At 43.5% G+C, this 20,232-nt stretch overlaps 1 protein-coding gene across 4 annotated transcripts in view; it reads right to left on the reverse strand.

Annotated features, from left to right (window-relative positions):
- Positions 1 to 20,232, reverse strand: part of LOC116938710 (inactive dipeptidyl peptidase 10-like) — a 113,806-nt gene that overhangs the window by 87,318 nt on the left and 6,256 nt on the right. The window contains exons 1-2 of one of the 4 annotated variants that reach the window (XM_032946220.2): positions 14,473 to 14,590; positions 11,067 to 11,246 (exon numbers count right to left, since the gene is read on the reverse strand). The exons of 1 other annotated variant lie outside the window; for it this stretch is intronic. In XM_032946220.2, coding sequence (XP_032802111.1) covers positions 11,067 to 11,246; positions 14,473 to 14,478 — 186 coding nt within the window. In that variant the 5' untranslated portion in view covers positions 14,479 to 14,590. Of the gene's footprint in view, positions 1 to 11,066; positions 11,247 to 14,472; positions 14,609 to 20,232 lie in introns of those variants that run through there. 2 more of the 4 variants (XM_032946219.2, XM_032946223.2) reach the window with 2 other exon arrangements.

Here is a 20,232-nt window from a genome sequence, read left to right on the forward strand (position 1 = left end):
ATTCACCGAGTGCTTTAAACACATTATTTCGTCATGAGAGAATTTTATTTTATTGTTTTATTTTTATTATTTTATTTCCATTCTACGTGACTTTACCGAAAGAACCAAGAAGATAGTGCCTGACACTTAAATCTCTTCACAGCATAGATCATTAATGGCTACGCAGTCATCACATGACCTTATTACAAAGGGAGAATAAATAATTAATGGACAGGTAAGGAGATATCATCCCAAATGTGCAGCGATTCCACGTGTCCATTGTATTCCTGCATTATGTATTTTCATCAAATTGTCCAACAATATCAATGTAACCAATTGTTTATGTGGTACATACGTGTACATTTAAGTAAGTCTGATCCTGTAGAAGCAACAGGTGGGTGTATATGTGGAAACAAATGTCTACTTTTTCATTTCAGTATAGGTATAAAGTATTTCTCCAGAATACCATATATAATAACTACAGATCAGAGACTGATGTATGAATAGGATTTTGCTGCACAGCATTTAAATAGAAAAAAAAAATTAATGCTGTAAACTATGATGAAAGTAAAACAAAATTTTGGCCACATTTCTTTGAAAGACTCGGTCTTTTCTGATTAAACATGAGGTGACATAGAAATGAAATCAACACACGTAGGTATACGCCAAAGATACATGAATAAACAACCATCAAAATAATAGTTTCTGGAAAAGACAGATCCAACGATACACGAAGCTATGTTTATGTCATTCTATATATAACCAGATTTCATCTGGTTTTAAAAGATTTTTCCATTTCACAGCATTCATCCAAAGCAATCCAGATGATTAAAATATACAATCTGCTCCATGCTAATGTCCATTATAAGCTCATTCTCTTTCAAAGTATGAGGAAGCCACAATCAATGCATGATGAACATTAAATTAACTACTGTGCACAAAAAACACCTTTAAAATATACAAATTCCATGGAGAGATATAAAAAGAACAATGCTTTGGGATGTTCCCTTTTTGTCCAAATAGAAATAGTTTGCTACGTTTATCATTTAAATGCCATATTCTCACCTAAACTTTATGTATGAAACATATTTCAACTCCAATATATTGAATGCAATTTTATTGGTAAAAAAAAAATGCAATACCCTGAATTTAACACAGGCTGCATGAAAATAGAATGTGTTGTAACTTATATAATCAAGTTGGACATATCAGAAGAGGGAATGCTATAAATTGTTGAGCAAGTGTTGCGGCATTTATGTTTAGCCTCACTGCATGAGGTAGTGCTAAATGTAAATATCGTGTTTATGTCTACAGGGCTGAGGGTCAGCACAACTAAAGCAACACTCTCTCCACGACCGTCAATGGCTCCCAGCGGTGTTGGGGATTCACATGGTGCAATGCAAACAAAAATACAATAATGCGTGCTCCATCACACACCACGCAGAGACGGAACGATGAAATAATCTCACGTGCAGGTGCTAGGCGTATTGTTGCATCGCACGACCGCGAGAGATGGTGATGGCCTTGGGGTGGCCTTTATTCAGCACTATGTTTACCATGCTGATATATTATTAATTTCAAGAGATAGCGAGTGTCAGCATCCACCCACTGCCGCCAACCCTAGGGTCCCTGAAAACAAGGCCCCCATTGCCTCTCAGCCTCGTACAAGGAACCCGGTGGTTAAGGTGCACCAGGCAGAAGCAACGTATATACCCAAAGTGACATAGTTGTCATTCGCATATCATCCTGGAAGCAATCCTCACTTCAATTAGTTTCCTGCAGAAGTCTATGGTTGGACAAAAAGTCATCCCATCGTACCCCAAATATTCAGCAAAGCGACATGGTAACAAAGGGGTTCAGTTATGCCCCAATGATCCTCTGATTGGCCACATCTTAGCTCCAAAGAGCAAGACACAAAGCACACGGACCTTGCAAACATGGAAATTCGTCATTCTGCTAACATAATACCAATTCCAATCACTCTGGTTAAGCAAATCTCCTACCTTGTAGGTCACCGTAGGTTGCCTTATGACTGCTGCCTCACTCTCGATAATGCTACCAATTAAAGTGAACCTATCCAAGACCTTGACATCCTCGCCACACACGTGGAAAGACTGCACAATATGATATTGGCCCATTGGGTACTGCACTCATCAGGATCAGACAAAAATTCTACCACCAGCTGCCCTAATAACCATTACACAAAGCACAGGCTTCGAACTGACGGGTTTGATGATTGTATAAGTAATACATAAGCAAAGGTGGCTCTCGGCCTCAATGGCAATATTCTGAGCCCAATGTTCTTTGTCACTCCTAACTGATGATTTAGCTTGTGGGCAGACCATATTTCCCCCTTCAACCTGGCTGAACGACTCCTCCTCCCCATAGTTTTAAGAATCTGCTCAGAAACACAGCCCTTTCCCTGTCCTAGGCTTCACTCTCAGGCAGCCATGGGCAGCTTCTAGGATTCCTAGCTTTAATTATCTCTGACAATTGACCGGTCTTCAAAACGAATTAGCTGATCAACACATTTCAAGACTTCCATGTGGCAAACGCACTGGAGACATTTTTCACCCTGCAGTTTCTCAAAATCTCGTCGAGGAGAACCAGAGATCAGGATCTTCTTGGATTTCAAATTAACCCCGAGAGTTGCTACAACAAGCATGTGGCAAATTTAGAATGACTCAGAATTTTTGGAAAACTTTGCAATTCTGTGGGATTTTTCAGCGGCTATTTTCAAGTAGATGATCAATTTCTGTCACTGCATTGTCAGCATTGGACATCCAAGTCCAAGTCGTGTAGGTTAGTATGCTGATAAGAAGAACCAATGATTATCAATCCCCGATACACAACTCATAGCCAACCCAATTGGCATCAACAACTGCATTTAACAACCAAGAATGACACACGGTGTCATGAGAATGATGCATGTGTAACACTGATTCAATTATCTTTATTTTCAAGATCCCGCAGCTTAACAAGGAGGGAGACCCCCAGAAAGTGCCTCAGCGTAAAAAGTATTACACGTTCATCAATCACAGTAACTCTTTGACTCGATGAGATTGCATCCGTGACCCCATTCTGATGCTCAACATAGAGCAACCGGACTCGTAGCAGCTGTATCCACCTTCAATTATTTCACCACTCTTGAGGCACACAGAAAGAGTAGCTACAGTGAGGGAAAAAAAGTATTTGATCCCCTGCTGAATTTTGTACGTTTGCCCACTGACAAAGAAATGATCAGTCTATAATTTTAATGGTAGGTTTATTTGAACAGTCAGAGACAGAATACCGGCAAAAAAATCCAGAAAAACGCATGTAAAAAATGTTATGAATTGATTTGCATTTTAATGAGGGAAATAAGTATTTGACCCCTCTGCAAAACATGACTTAGTACTTGGTGGCAAAACCCTTGTTGGCAATCACAGAGGTCAGACGTTTCTTGTAGTTGGCCACCAGGTTTGCACACATTTCAGGAGGGATTTTGTCCCACTCCTCTTTGCAGATCTTCTCCAAGTCATTAAGGTTTCGAGGCTGACGTTTGGCAACTCGAACCTTCAGCTCCCTCCACAGATTTTCTATGGGATTAAGGTCTGGAGACTGGCTAGGCCGCTCCAGGACCTTAATGTGCTTCTTCTTGAGCCACTCCTTTGTTGCCTTGGCCGTGTTTTTTTGGGTCATTGTCATGCTGGAATATCCATCTACGACCCATTTTCAATGCCCTGGCTGAGGGAAGGAGGTTCTCACCCAAGATTTGACGGTACATGGCCCCGTCCATCGTCCCTTTGATGCGGTGAAGTTGTCCTGTCCCCTTAGCAGAAAAACACCCCCAAAGCATAATGTTTCCACCTCCATGTTTGACGGTGGGGATGGTGTTCTTGGGGTCATAGGCAGCATTCCTCCTCCTCCAAACACGGCGAGTTGAGGTGATGCCAAAGAGCTCCATTTTGGTCTCATCTGACCACAACACTTTCACCCAGTTGTCCTCTGAATCATTCAGATGTTCATTGGCAAACTTCAGACGGGCATGTATATGTGCTTTCTTGAGCAGGGGGACCTTGCGGGCGCAGCAGGATTTCAGTCCTTCACGGCGTAGTGTGTTACCAATTGTTTTTTTGGTGACTATGGTCCCAGCTGCCTTGAGACCATTGACAAGATACTCCCGTGTAGTTCTGGGCTGATTCCTCACCGTTCTCATGATCATTGCAACTCCACGAGGTGAGATCTTGCATGGAGCCCCAGGCCGAAGGAGATTGACAGTTCTTTTGTGTTTCTTCCATTTGCGAATAATCGCACCAACTGTTGTCACCTTCTCACCAAGCTGCTTGGCAATGGTCTTGTAGCCCATTCCAGCCTTGTGTAGGTCTACAATCTTGTCCCTGACATCCTTGGAGAGCTCTTTGGTCTTGGCCATGGTGGAGAGTTTGGAATCTGATTGATTGCTTCTGTGGACAGGTGCCTTTTATACAGGTAACAAGCTGAGATTAAGAGCACTCCCTTTAAGAGTGTGCTCCTAATCTCAGCTCGTTACCTGTATAAAAGACACCTGGGAGCCAGAAATCTGTCTGATTGAGAGGGGGTCAAATACTTATTTCCCTCATTAAAATGAAAATCATTTTATAACATTTTTGACATGCGTTTTTCTGGATTTTTTGTTGTTATTCTGTCTCTCACTGTTCAAATAAACCTACCATTAAAATTATAGACTGATCATTTATTTGTCAGTGGGCAAACGTACAAAATCAGCATCCATGACCCATTTTCAGCCAGGGCATTGAAAATGGGTCGTGGATGGGTATTCCAGCATGACAATGACCCAAAACACACGACCATAGCAACAAAGGAGTGGCTTAAGAAGAAGCACATTAAGGTCCTGGAGTGGCCTAGCCAATCTTCAGACCTTAATCCCATAGAAAATATGTGGAGGGAGCTGAAGGTTCGAGTTGCCAAACATCAGTCTCGAAATCTTAATGACTTGGAGAAGATCTGCAAAGAGGAGTGGGACAAAATCCCTCCTGAGATGTGTGCAAACCTGGTGGCCATCTACAAGAAACGTCTGACCTCTGTGATTGCCAACAAGGGTTTTGCCACCAAGTACCGAGTCATGTTTTACAGAGGGGTCAAATACTTATTTCCCTCATTAAAATGCCAATCAATTTATAACATTTTTGACATGCGTTTTTCTGGATTTTTTGTTGTTGTTATTCTGCCTCTCACTGTTCAAATAAACCTACCTTAAAATTATAGACTGATCATTTCTTTGTCAGTGGGCAAACGTACAAAATCAGCAGGGGATCAAATACTTTTTTTCCCTCACTGTATCTCAACTCTCAGTATACGTATCTCAGCCAAAAGCAGGAGCTGATGACTGGCACTTCTGAAAGATAATATATTCCAAGTTACCATTCGTATAGTCTACCAGGAATTAAATACAAAGTGAGAATCTTGAGTAAACCTCCTTAGCATTGACTCAGCAATGCTTATTCTCACATGACCCCTGGTGTCTATGAGAGTCCCTCCCCATCAAAAAGAATTAGATGTCCAAGATGATTTGCCGCAAACACATCATGGACTGCAAAATTCGGTCGGAGAGCAGCTGAGTGAGGACAATTCCTCATTGTTGAGAATGAGAAAAGTAAATTTTTGATTTCTAGGGCAGGGTTTTTACAGGGACAACTCTAAACAGAGCCTACCCTCAATCTTGACAAGCATATACAAGAAATGCAAAGGGCAGGGTTGCTTTTCTCCCATATTCCAGTAACAATGATATACTCATTGGTGCCCATCTCCTCAATAGGCTGCCATTACCAATTTGAAAGGTGTTTTATGAAACTGAGTTTATTATTCTCTGACTAGATTAAGTACAAGTCTGTGTTGCTGTATGCTATTAGTGACGAACGCACTTCTTTACCACCTTCTTGACCGGTCCAAGTGTTTATCTGTCTGGAAATGTGCTACCTGACTAGGTGTTTTCCTAGCCAGTCACTAGAAAAAACCTTGTAACACCAGGCAGGGACTCTTTGGGTCAGAACTCAGGCTCAGGGAAAGCAGAACAGCTTCCCTGTGTAAGCTTAATAGGGGCCTACCCACTACCGCAATATTATAACATTATAGTAATAGAGCCATTATTATTATGATGACCATAAGCTCATCTAACATTTGAAATGGCGAGCATTTAAGCTATTATATCATTCTTGTAGATAGTTGCATGTGAATTTGGTTATGTTTATTATGTATTGTGGGAAATAATGGAGATATATATACTTTTAAATAACTGACACATACCATTGGAATAATTAATTTTACTGAATTTAAATAATTCCAAACTACAGACATAAGCTTTCACTTTAATGTGCCCAACTCATACAATTATATCCCAAGTACCTGTGAAATATCTTCTTTTAAGATATATCTGCAATTGAAAATATAAAAATATATATTGGCAAGAACCCATTACATTGTACAGCAACTGACATCTCCAGTATCAGATTCAAACTAATTAAAATGATGCTGTTTAAACAGAACAGTATGCAAATATTGGGCTATATTGATACGGCCAGTAATGGAGAAATTATCATATGGACACATTTGGTAATTTAGTCAATCCCACAAGGACAGCTACTTTATACGTACGTATTTCATACAATTAATTATAATATGCACTTTCTCAAATCTGCCGTGTTATCACGTAAACACACTGCCAATTTGGCAAGGTAAAAAGAGAAAGGGTGCCACTCTCATCTCATTCATGTAACCTTGTGCGGCATGACTAGCAACAATGCCTCAGTATTTGAGTGAAACAGCGAGAACATACAGAATAAACACCTAATTGGAGACTCAAATATCACCGCACCACCTGACCTTCACATTCCTCGAAAACAGTGGTGTGACCATCAACCACATCACAACATCAACAGGCCGATGTGCACATTCCCTTATTAATTAAACATTTTTAGGATAAAACCCATTGGGATTGTGGCCATGGAACCCACATTGTAATCTGTGCTCCTTGATCGGAGGAGCAGCAAAACTACGCAAACTCTCTCCTGCAGTCCTCTCGTGAGACTGGGACATTGACAGTGGCATTTAGCTCCTGGACATCATTTCATACGACATGTTTCTCCAGATTAATAGCAGGAACACTCTCATATAATCTTTGTTTGCAGTTTGTAGAATAGTATGAACATAGGCTACATTATGATAAATCAAATACGTTGCTATCAATGATCATTACCAGTGCTTTATTACTGTAGAATACATTTGGGAGTAAGTCCTTTTTTAATCGCCCTTCTTCAGAGGAGAGATGATGATGAATTTTGTTTTAACCTGTGCTGATGCACCATTGTCCCCTGAAGTTTATTTTAAGTGAATGATAAAGTTTCCTCATTCATTTTCATTGCAAATATGCATTCGTTTATTAGGTATATATATATCTCATTGAGGTTTCTAAAGAAAAGAGAGTGCTTAATGAAGACACAAACATTTCTAAGTTAATGTTTTTATTTAATAAACTCAAATTGCTCACTCAGCTCAAGTTGAGGTAAATGCAACATCTTATAAGCTATTGATATTTTAACAGTTATAAAAGCAGTAAAATATACTGTCAGGCCAGGAATACAAATTGTTAAGATTGACATGATCATTGCGAGTGCATGAAGAATGAGGGCAATTATACATTATACACGTATTGTGTTAATTGCTCACACTATCCCATACTTGGAGTATTGCGGACCCTGTTTTATACACTAAATGTACACTTCAATTTGAAATTATCCAAGACAAATGCTGAACATCAGGGGAATTGTACACTTGTGCAATTGTAGATGTGGGCATTCCACGTTTAGTTTCCTTTGTTGTACAGTGATGTGAGTCTCCTTTGAGCAGAGACCTGAAAAGTGTGATGATGTTTTAGCGTGACTCCAAATGTCATCTCACAGGCTGAGGGAGGATCGCTGATTTTGGATATGGATTTTAACACTCCAGAAATTGGTTTTAATACATGCATCAACGATGTACAATATTTCCCACATGACCTATGATCCTGAGTAAATGCCAGACCAGCCGACAATTATTTCCAAACACAAAATTAAATACAAATATACACCATATTCCAGTATCTCATCATATCCCTCGTGTTCTTAAGCAGGATTTCATTTTTTGAGTACAAAACCAATTTTATTTTGTGCCAAAACTTCTGACTAAAAATATGAGACAATTATATGTAATATATTTTTACGTCAAAAAAGTAAAACACATCTGAAGCCATTAAACTACTTTACAATGTTCTATTTTTAAAAAAATGTTACGCTCTGAAATATTATCTCCTTGGTTGCACAGTTACAACTTTGACTAATGTGATTGTTATAATCATCGACATTTGTATTAATTAATGTTGCAGTAATCTAAGTAGCCTATATGTATAACAGGATAATTTAGTGTTTATTGACTTGAGTAATGTAAGACAGTTAAAGGTTGTTTATGAAACCGGAAGCCACATGGCTTTTAAACCTACATGCAGGCAGAAACCATGGTTTACCTACACACCTATATAAGTATATGTTTCAATAAAAACCATAAGTATTACACATTTTCACGAAAAAAAACCTTATAAACATCCAAACCAAAAGTAATAAGTGCATTCCTACATATGTATCTTTAAAACGTGAAATGTAGACACATGCACTTACCATTTTTAAAATGTCATGACTAATAGTATAATTAACAGGCATGTTCATGTAACACACCTTTAGTTTACTTGTTCTCGTGGTTTTATTAAATGTATAAAAAATGATTTGGTACCTGCTAGGTCAATATAACAGAGCCTGTTGTGAATATCAATGATGGCTTCCAAAGCCCCTCGCAGATGCAGTTTAAATTCCATTGGGAATCACAAAGATCGAAATTGTGAAATGTGATTCGTAAGTCGTTGGAATAGGCATTTGACGTACCTAGTATGCGCGTGCTTTTTGCTGGATACAATACATTGATTCATCCAGAATTATATTATTAAACAACATAAAATCAATAACTATGGATTACATTACATATAAAGCAGTCATGCAAGATTATCGATCATCTAGATATTAACATTACCTTACATTAATTTTAATATGCACATTTTAAGCCAATTGACATGTCAGAAATTACACAAATATATCCATTATTGATATATTTATACATTACGAATGACATTTATTTACGGGTTATTATTGTCAGCTCATTCCTGAATGTGTTGGCGAATTTCGAATCATCCTAGAATTCATTGTCATACTTTATGATCTAAAAATGCATTTGCATAAATATTTCATTATTTAACGTAACATTAGCTTCCCCTTACACAGCTCATGACGTTTGCCTTCAGAACCAACTCATCATCATAGCAGCATGCGGCATGCATCTATTCTCTGCACAGCGTCTCCAAGCAGCAGGCAGTCAGCGGCAGCAGACTATTTTTAGCAACAAATCTTTTACCTTCCAGCACAATAAATTATCTTGCGGGATATATAGGTGCAATAGTACATGCCAATTTTTGCTACATATATAAAAACTAAAATAAGATCCTTCCAATTATCAGCATGGAAGTGAATTGCAAAAAAAAGTCACCTACCTTTACATAATAAAAATGTGTAATTTTATACCACTGTTAACTATTCACACTTCATTAGTTGTAGTGCTTCATCATTAATTGAGCTGTTGCTGGGATCTTTGTTCATTTGTTGTGTGGTCAAGCACGCTTATTGATTGTGTGCACCAAGCGTATTAACATCACCCAAAGCACAGGCAGGCACAGAGCCAAGCCCGGGTCAGGCCGCTATCACGAATGCCATTGATGCCTTTAATGGTCTGTGTTCAACAGCCACGGCCACCGTGCCCTGGATAAGCATCGTTTCACATGGTAAAGATTTGCTCACTCGTGAGCCACAACGGCAAGACTATAGCTTCGCATATGAATTGTTAAGTAATCTAAAGCAAACGCATTATGCGTTTGCTTTAGATTACTATATACTGACTTCGGTAGCACATTACACATTTTTCAAATACCATATGTACAACTTAGATGCATAATCTAGCATGAACATCAAGTGTATTGTAATGTTATGACGCCGGTAATGTTCTGGGTATCGTTTGTATTTGCCAACTCTAATCAAAATGTCACACAAAACAAGCGTTGTCGAGCATTGGGATCAGAACCATGGACAGCGCCACGTAGCTCACTGTTAAGGGAAGCTGATATAATTTTGACTTTGAATCATTTTATTTTAAGATCACATCTTCAAAGTATTTCTCATTTATTTCCGTATTGTGTTTATTTGTATTGATGTTTTATATATCTATCTGAAATTCAAAACACAGGCGGTGTTAGCTGTCTGCATAGGCTGAGAGGAAAACACGAAACGACAGTACAGGCGCATACATTAACGTGCCAATATCGTGACGTGAAATCGGTATTGTGCAATACAACTCTAGGAAGGCAATCGTATTTCAAATAATTGGGCATCAACAGAATTGAGCGCACAGCACAGCTCAACAGTAAGGTACACTACTATGGTGGAAGCTCTGAAAGATTAGCATGCACTTTCAGGAAGTCTATGACCACGGCATGTTAAAATATCAAATGACATCACATGTTCGCAAATTAAGCGTTGCGAACATGACATGCTTAATGGGTGAAATGAGTCGTGCATACGGCATATACAACCTAATGCATTATTACAAGAGCAACTGTGCGATAGACGCTTAAACTTGCAGCACGTGGTCTTTTTAGCATTGAGCAAATGGCTCACACAATTCACGGTGCAAACTCTTGACACTCGCGGGCACAAACGGCACTCCGATGCGCCAATAAAAGCCAAACCGAGCAGCCAATGTGTTTTGCAGGTACGTTACGCGTCATGTGATGGGACCGAAGCGCGGAAATGGACGTGATTTGGTTTAGGTTTTTATTATTTTTTACTACTACTACTACCCCCTTTCCATCGTTCAGGGATACTCTCCAGCTCGTGCGTTCACACCTCAGCCGCCCCCCCCCCCCACATACCCCCCCCCCCCCCTAGGCAGCGCCGCACAAAGCGGCGCTCGGCACTTACGTAGTCATCGTCAGAGTCGCTGGCGTGTCCGTCCGGCAGCGCGGCTTTGGCGGGTTGGTAACGCCGCGGGTGCCCCGCCGGCGCCGCGCCCTCTTCAGGGTTCGCCCCGGCGCCGAGCAGGCGGCTGCCCTCGGCCGACAGCGGGAACGAGTGGGACGTGTTGATTTTCCCCGAGAAACGCTGGTAGAGCGAAGCCATGGTCACACACTCGCTCGCTCGCTCGCTCCCTCCCTCGCCAGCTCGCTCGCTACTGCCCCGCACGGGACCCCCCCACTCGCATCCCGCGCTCGGCGGCGCCGTGGAATGTTCGATTATGAGGCTGTATGAGCTAATGGGCAGACGGCAGAGCGCGATGAGCTACCGCCCGCGGTGGGTGCTGTACCCACGGCTGTGTCGCTCTGCACTGCGCTGGTATCGGCCGCTGCTGACTCGAGCGCGCACGCGAGCGCAGACAAAAGGCGGTGGCGGAGCGGGGGGGTGGGGGCGGCGGCGGCAGCGGTGCAGCGTGGAGCGCGAAACGCGGCCAAGTTGAGCGCCGCTCGCTCCATTCATCCGCAGCGGCCCGGGTTGGCGGCGGTGATGCGCGGCGCTCCGACCCGCAAACTATTTGACATGCGGCCGATATATGTGAGATTCTCTCTCCGCCCAGCCGGACTCTCCGCGCATGCTCCCTTCCCTCGCGTTCTGTCTCTGGCGGAGCGGGGCGGCTCACTGTCTCGTTACCACCACCACAACCACCACTACCCTCGCTTGTGGCGGATAAACCCCGACCGCTGAGCTCGTGTTTCTCTGTCGATGCCACTGGGCAGGAGGTCGCCTAACCCGTGCGTCGCGCGCAGCTCATAGGGCTTGGCATGCGTTGGGTCTGGCGGGGGAAGAGCGGGCTGAGATGAAGGAATCGGGGGGGGGTAGGGGTGAGCAGAGGTGTGGGACGGGATAGGATAGCGGGGAGCAGCAGGAGCAGGGGCGTTATCTGCTACTGGATGAGAAAGAACGAAAGACGCGACCCCCGTGGACCAGATCGTTATTGTTATGCCTCTAGAGTATTGGACGGTGACGGAATGTATCAATAGCGGAGATGTATACAATCGGGACAGATCGTGACAGCCCTAGGGATTTCAGGCCGCGCATCGGCCCCACCTGCTATGAATCGCTGAAACAGACGTAAATTATTAAATGCATTATCTGGTTAACTATCCTTGAAGATAGAAAACGTTTTTGTTCGGTAAAATTGTTTTACGTTTTATAGACGTCATGTGCTTGATGCTGCTAAGACAAAGATGCTTTAGAAAGCGCCGGCATACAATACACGCACATTGTCCAGGCATATCGATTTAAAGATACCGCACGGATTTTCTATAAACTTGGTGTCTCGTGCAGTGCGTGATTGGTTACAAAAGACGTTTGTTTGTGTGTTGGATTGTATCGAGGTGGAACAATTGCAGGGCTTCACGTTCGCCTGACGCGACCCGCTCAGATTTCTCTCCGCTGGGGCCACATGCATGACCGCGTGTGTACGCGACAAGACTGCGAGATAGCAATGAGCTCATTGAGCGTTGCACGCCAACCACACCTGCAGCGTCGGGCAACGTGCAAAAGACGTCTAATTGAAGATTGGTTCGGAGACGCGAAAGCTTTGAAGTAAAATTGTATTTGATCTATTCTAGCAAATAGATGATCGTGTATCATACACCGCGCTGATGAGACATTGTGCGTAGAAACCGGGTCCGGAGTTTGCAGGTCTTGAATTGCCGCTGAAATTATGCGGGAAAGCCGTGCGACTGATGGGTTCTGTAAGAAATGTAGTTTTTTTTTGTTTTACCGCGGAGAGACGGATAAATGAAGGAAATCTTATTTTTAGTTGGCATTCTACACCCGATGCAAATCGCTACTTGATGGGATCACACAAAAGCCGGACCGACTCAAACACGCTTTTGTTTCGTGAAGTACACGCATTAATAGCCATAAGGAAATGATCAAAAGTCTGCAATACGACACCACATTAGCGAACGAGAGCCTGAAGACTTCGGTCGCAAGAATCTGCAAAGGCCACTCACGGGCCCTCTTTGTTGATCGATTCTGGAACACGCGCTGCTGTTACTAAATATTATTCTGCTCCAAGTCGTGCACAGTAATCAAATATCGCTGCCTAAATCATACTCGAATAAAACAAAATCACCCGGAAACCGTCAGAGCTCGTCAGAGATAGTGCTTTCATCCAAAATTACAGCTTATCGCCCATTGATAAGATATTTAATGTTGCGTATCGGTCAGTGCGTTTAAACGGTGAAACATTTAACCAGGAATACCCCCTGTGAGATGACACGTCTCGTTGTGACGGGCGTCTTGAATTGATCGACCGATAGAGGAACAGCACTCACAGCGGCAGCAGCGGAGCATTTCAAAGATCTCTTAACTCTTTTGCGATATACAACTTGTGGGGTGGAGCCCTGGCGCCGTTGTTAGCGCACCGCGCTATTAACCTTACGAATGGATATATATTTCGCGACCACACCGTGAAATACTAAATCACAAAATAAAAACTCACATTACAGTACCAGATTAATGATATGGCTGAAGTACAAAAAAAATACCCACTTACAGATTATGCACAGCTTATTGTCGGTGCATGCTTATAATCGAACGGCACTTATGACAGCATTGCTATTATTGGCATGATACAACAAATTTAAATGGGAAAACGAAAACCCCGGAACAATGCGTGACAGCCTTGATTTACTACGCATCTTCAGCTTTGCGTTTCGTGACTCAGAAATTGGAAGAGCAACTCACTCTGACGTGTCAAGTTAGTTTTTCCCACCATTTGATTTTATGTTTGTCTTGCTTCCCAAATCTATCCTCATTTTGCTGTAGGCATCATGTCAGGAGATGACGTTTCATCCATTCCGATCTCTCGTAGAGCAGTGGATCACCCTTCCGAATTATATAGAATGGCCCACGGAAGCTGATATCACAGAACTACGGCTTAAGATCCCTCCCTCTGGTCAACGCAGTAGGGGGCAGCGCTTTACTACTCGCTCTGCCAATGTCAAGCGTTAAACTAATTACCGTAACCTCTTGCTGTAATCACCCAGACTATATTTTTGCAAGTTAAGTCACATTGAGAGAGCTAGTGCCTTTTGAAAAGAGACCGTCAACAGAAATATAAATCTACATAAAAACCAGCACGTAAAAGCAGGGTGTAGAACATCCCAGTGGAACACCAGAACACCGGGCAATCGTAAGTAATATAAGAAGAAAAGTGAGAACTAAAATAGATTAAGACATACGTGTATATTCAAATACAGAAAACACGCAGGCTGTGAATGCACTGCGTTAAATTTGAAAATGAATAGCAATGGCAAATGAATGAGTCTAGTTGAATGGCGTATGTGTTCTAGATTACCTGCATTATTATGACAGCCCCGACACAGATGAGGCAAGCCGGTGTGTAGATGGTGACGGAGCACCTCCGTGTCCCTGCCGTGTATGCCTCTCGCTGGTGTCCAGCATCATCACGGATTTAACGCTGGGCACAGCGAGGGGTATTTGCGTTGCGTCGTCCATCACAATTAGCGACAGCGGCGCATTGCCTGAGCAGAGAGCGCCCCTTGGCGTTCAACTCACGTAAATCACCACCACCAATTGTCATTACCGGTCACTACCACTATCATTAAATCACCGACATAGGGCACCACCATCACTACCGCCACCATCAACCACCATCGTTATCATTAGCATCATTGTCATAGGCATCATCATCCGCACACCTTGCGCACTTTCCGAAGGGAATCGAGCACGTCCTAAAGAGCTCCTAAGGTCTCAACCATCATCATGCGCACGGCGAGATGGCCCCGTGCGCTAGCCGCTTCATTAAGCCCCGACGTGGAGCCCTGAGTGTTTGCTTAGCGGCGTGCTCAGAGCGGGCCTGGCGTGTAGCCCCTGGTGGCAGGCAGCGGCGCGTGATATCAGACTACAATTTGCCCGCGTTAATCGAGTCCTCCAGTGCGGGGAGCCCATTCTCTCCTTATTGCTTTAAACCAGGGGTCTCAAACTCAACTTACCTGGGGGCCGCTGGAGGTAGAGTCTGGGTGAGGCTGGGCCGCATCAAGTATTTCAAAAAAAAGTACAACTGATCCAATCTTCTCAATCTTTATTAATAACAGTTCAGAACATGAACGGTTCTTCAGAACATAGGCTTCTCTTACCTACTCCTTGCTGCCAGAGACCTGGCAGCGCTTCCTCTTCTTACACAGCTGAGCCACATTTGGCTTGAGGGAGGAAGCAATTGAGACCCTCAGTATGGCTTGAAGATGCTCATCAGTAAGTTTGGACCTGTACTTTGACTTATTAAAGTTCATGGTGCAGAAGAGCTTTTCACACAGATACGTGCTCCCAAAAAGGCACATGGTCCGCTTGATCATCCTGGAAAGCTCAGGGAAGGTGGGGGGCAATTCTCTCAAAAATTGTCCAAGCTTGTCTGCTTTTGCACTCACCTCCCTGAACTTGGCTTTGAGTTCAGAATTGCACTGCAGGTCAATTAACTCCATTTGAAGCACAGGAGGGGCATCTTGCACATCGAAGGGGAAGGGGTCAGCAAAAATTTGAAAAGTGGCTCTGTGTGTCTTGAAGTCTGCAAACCTGTGATCAAATTCCTCCTGTAGCTTTACAATGGCATCAGCATACTTCTCACCACTGAATGGTGTGCCCGCGTCCATGAGTGCCTTGCATGCTGTGAAATGGCGGAGGTTTGTCTGAGAGAGCTGGGCTTTCCATAACACAAGTTTTGTGGAGAATGCTCTGACTTTGTCATAGGCAGCACTGACAAGCTGCCCCTGGCCTTGTAACTTCTTGTTCAGTACATTCAGCTTCTGTGTGATGTCCACAAGAAAAGCTAAGTCCATGAGCCATTTGGGATCACTTAGCACAGGAACAGCCATCCCATACTTCTCTATGAAGGCTTTCACTTCTGCTCTTAACTCAAAAAACCTCTTCAAGACGTTTCCCCTGCTGAGCCAACGTACCTCGGTGAAGTAAAGCACATCCTCATATGCTGACTCTATTTCCTCTAAAAAGGCGCGGAACTGCCGGTGCTTTAAGCCCCTGGATCTTATATGGTTGATGCATTTCACAACGAGACATCACATTGTCAAACTTCAGGCATTTGCTGCAAAGGGCCTGCTGATGGATAATGCAGTGCAGAGCCATGGCCTCCTCCACACCCTCCTCTTCCAGTTTTCTTTGAACAAGTGCCACCAGTCCATTTCTCCTCCCTGTCATTGATGGCGCTCCGTCGGTTGTTATTCCAGCGAACCTCTTCCATGGTAAACCGGCACCCACAATGGCATCACACGGATGGCGGGATATCTCCTGAGCGGTGGTCTGGCCATGCGTTGGCTTCACTGTGAGCAACTCTTCCGTCACTTCAAAATTGTCGTCAACACCACGGACATGCATTGCGAGCTGCGCAGTGTCAGTGATGTCTGTGCTCTCATCAAGAGCGACTGAGTATGCACGGAAATGTGTTGGCTTTCTCACGCAGTTGATCGTGTATGTTACCCTGACAGGTCAGAAATGCGCTCTGCCACTGTGTTGGCTGAAAGGCTAATGTTGCTAAACTGACCCTTCTTTTCCGGACAGACTATACTTGCAGCCTGTAACATGCACTTTTTGATGAACTCGCCGTCTTTGAATGGCTTTGCCGCCTTAGCAATCATCTCACTCACCACGTAGGCTAGCTTCGACTGCTGCATCACTCTCTTTGCTTGCTTGCTTGAAAAAATCTTGTTGCCTCAGTAGACATGTTTTAAGATTGGCGACCCGGTCCTCTCTCTCTCATCTCCCTGGTATTTTGCATACTCCTCACTATGTCTAGTTAATGAATGACGTCTGATGTTGTATTCCTTGTGCACCGCAACTTTCTCTGTGCATATAAGACACGTCGGAGTGCCCCTGTGGCTCAACAAAAAAACATTCCGTCTCCCACTTTTCCTGAAATTGTCTGTGCTCGTGGCCAACCCTTTTCTCTTCACGGCAGGTTTTGAGAAAGACATGACTGGGGCTGGATGACCAAAAAAAAAACACATTTAATAACAATAGAAAAAAAGTTAATAAAAAAAACTACCGTAATTGCCGGACTATAAGCCACTACTTTTTTTTACACGCTTTGAACACTGCGGCTTAAAACAATGATGCGGCTAATTTATGTTTTTTTTTACACCAGCTTCATGCCGCCAAAACATTTACCGTCAACAAACACCGGAAGCTGTCACGAGCCTGAGCTATGGTAAAAAAAGAATTATTAAAAAATAAATAAATAATTACCGTCAAGTAGGGGGCCACATAATATCGTTCCGCGGGCCGCAGTTGGCCCGCGGGCCGTGAGTTTGAGACCCCTGCTTTAAACCCAGATGGCACAGTGTTCGGGACTGAGGTCCGCGGATTTTCTGTACCCCCCCCTCACCCCACTCGTGTAGCGGTTTGTGCTCTTCTGTACCGGGCTCCTATTAAAATACGACAACAATATGAAACAAACAAAATAGAGTCGGCCGGTCATTTTGTGAACCGACATACTGATAAGAAGAGAGAGCCCTTTCACGAGAACCCTCCACCCATCCACCCACGTTTGAAAAGTTCCAGGCGTGCTTGGGCGCCAGAACTGACGCCACTACAATGGCACTGCATTATCAAAAACAACTGCAAAAGTCAAGTTGAACGTTTAGGATTTCACTTCTCCCCAGCCCTGAGGGTGTACTATGAAAAGCGCAATTGGTGTTTTGTTTCAACACGCATTTGAAATCGAGTGTTACGTAAAGCACACGCCGTGAGCCTTGCCTCGACTTTACCATGTGCACGTGCTCACTCCACTTTGCACCGTGAAGAATCGCGAGATGTCATCGATCGGAGACGAAGCGGCGGAGGCTGCGACGCTTGTGGTGGCTATTTTTTACGGGCGAAATATCTGTGCAGTAACTTTAGCGGGAACGTTGGAATCCAAACTTTGGCTCAACGGTTCCAACCACAAGCCAAGGTTGTCCCAACGTTGCATGTCTACTGGACAGGTGAAGTAAGGAGCCTTGTACGGTGCACAAGTGACTTAGGAGAGAACACAAGCCCGGTGTTGCCTTTGAAGCCACATCAAATGTGTTATTCCGCAGGGGACGCTGCCGTCGTGTAATGATTATCGCAACAGGACTTGCACTCCATACACCGGTCGCCGATTCCATCTCCCAGAGCAGCAGTTAAAAACAATGACGTACATTTCGTTTTGTTTGTCTTAATCCCGCTCTGTCCAACCTACATCAGACACAAAGCACGGTCGATCGGCAGGTCGCGTGTGGTTGGATAAAGTGTGGCTGCTCCCACCTCTTCCAGGTCGTTGGGCCAGCTTGGAAGAGTAGGCCAAATGTCTTCTAGTGGGGCTCTTTCAAGTGGAAGCCCCTTTCAGCTGGCGTGAGCGAGCGATTTCGGGGCTGCACTTTTACCTTCAGCTGTCCAGGAAGAAATGCAAACGTGCCGTTGGCAGTTGGATCCGAGCGTCGAAAAAGTTAAAATTATGCGGTGCTAAAGCGTTGATTTAAACTCATCCCACTTGCAAAAAAAAACACACACAAACATCCCCGAGTTGTTAAAGAGTGCTCGCTTCGCGAGTAGGAGTTTATCTGCTGGTGTGTTTGATGTCAAACCCATGGCGAGCCCGCCATCGCGTCCGTTTCCGAGTAAGCATTCATAAAAGTCAAAATCCACAACTGAATAAAAGTCTGCCGAAGTTGTTTCGGTCATGGCCTTATGGGGCTTCTCCGTCATGCTTTGCCAGTGCGGGTTGGTGATTAGGAGGTATGAGCGGGTTGCGGAGAGAGGGGGGCCAGGACCGCTTCGGTTATCACTTTCCGTTGAGGTTTATTGTGGCTAGGAATCCAAACTTCGGTCGTTAGGTTAAAAAGCCAGTCTTCCACCCCCTACTCTTCCCCCAATATCGATTCGTGAAATATTGAAAAGCGGTGGCCAGGTGGTTCAAGGATCTATCTAATGGATTGTCAGTGCAAGAGACTCACGGTACAGAGGGCCTACGTTACAATCCATATTTCAAATATACACGTGACTAAACCGGCTTCTAGAGTGTCGCAAGTTGATTGTCTCAGGCCATTCATATTACTGCATGAAATAAAATAAAATTATTGCATAACATTTTTGTATTCAAACTTTGAGTTTCACTTCATTCAGCTTAGTTTTATCCTGCCTATTGAAGTGACCTCGGTAACAATTCTGGAGTCGTTGTCCAACACAAGTTGGTACACTTGTCGCTGTCAAAGCTCTGCATGGACCATGTCTTCGTGTTACTACATGAAACCCGACAGCAGAAATGGAATAAACAATTGCGTTTAAAATGTAAACAAACAAAGGTAAATGACAACAGATTATTGTTCAAATGTTAACACCACTTCCATTTAACCAAGGTCCCGGACCTCTTACACCCATTCCCCACGCTGATTAAAACCTTATAACGATACTTCTCAGCCTCGAACTTTCTTTCCGCTGACAAGGCCCATTGAGCTAAGCAGCTCTTTTACAAGGACGGTCACAGCCCAAGACAGTCGGCAGTCGCGGCAATTACGGGACACGTGCAGGGTGGGAATGTGCACACCAACAGAGCAAATGCAACAAAATATGTAAACGAAACCCATGACAAAACTAGATTCGAAGCTTTCGTGGCTGCAGGAATTACTCTTTGGTTCTTTCGGTAAAGTCACGTAGAAATTAAATTAAAGAATAATAGAAAACGACGTTTCGATTACAACACAAACAACCGTCATCAGGTAGAAATGAATGAGAAAACAAACCTAGTAAACTTGGGAATATAATGCAATACAACACAGAGAGTCGGCCAACTCAACAGTCAACGCCCCACCTGGTTGATTACGTTCTTCCAAAGATTGCTAAATTTGAGAGAGAGAGACAAAACTTAGACACGTGTGTCTCTCTCTGTTTGTCTCTGTGTGAGTCTCTCTCTGCTTGTGTGACTGTCTGTGTGTATCCGTGTCTATGTTGCAATCGATACGTCGTATTCTATTATTATTTTATTTTATTTCTATGTGACTTTACCGAAAGAACCAAAGAGTGAAACCCATGAAATTACTGCAAACAGGATACGCAATAACTTACATTG

This window comes from Petromyzon marinus, chromosome 4, assembly GCF_048934315.1.
Source record: "Petromyzon marinus isolate PM22_M1 ecotype Great Lakes invasive population chromosome 4, UKy_Petmar_22M1.pri1.0, whole genome shotgun sequence".
In the NCBI taxonomy this organism is placed as follows: domain Eukaryota; kingdom Metazoa; phylum Chordata; class Hyperoartia; order Petromyzontiformes; family Petromyzontidae; genus Petromyzon; species Petromyzon marinus.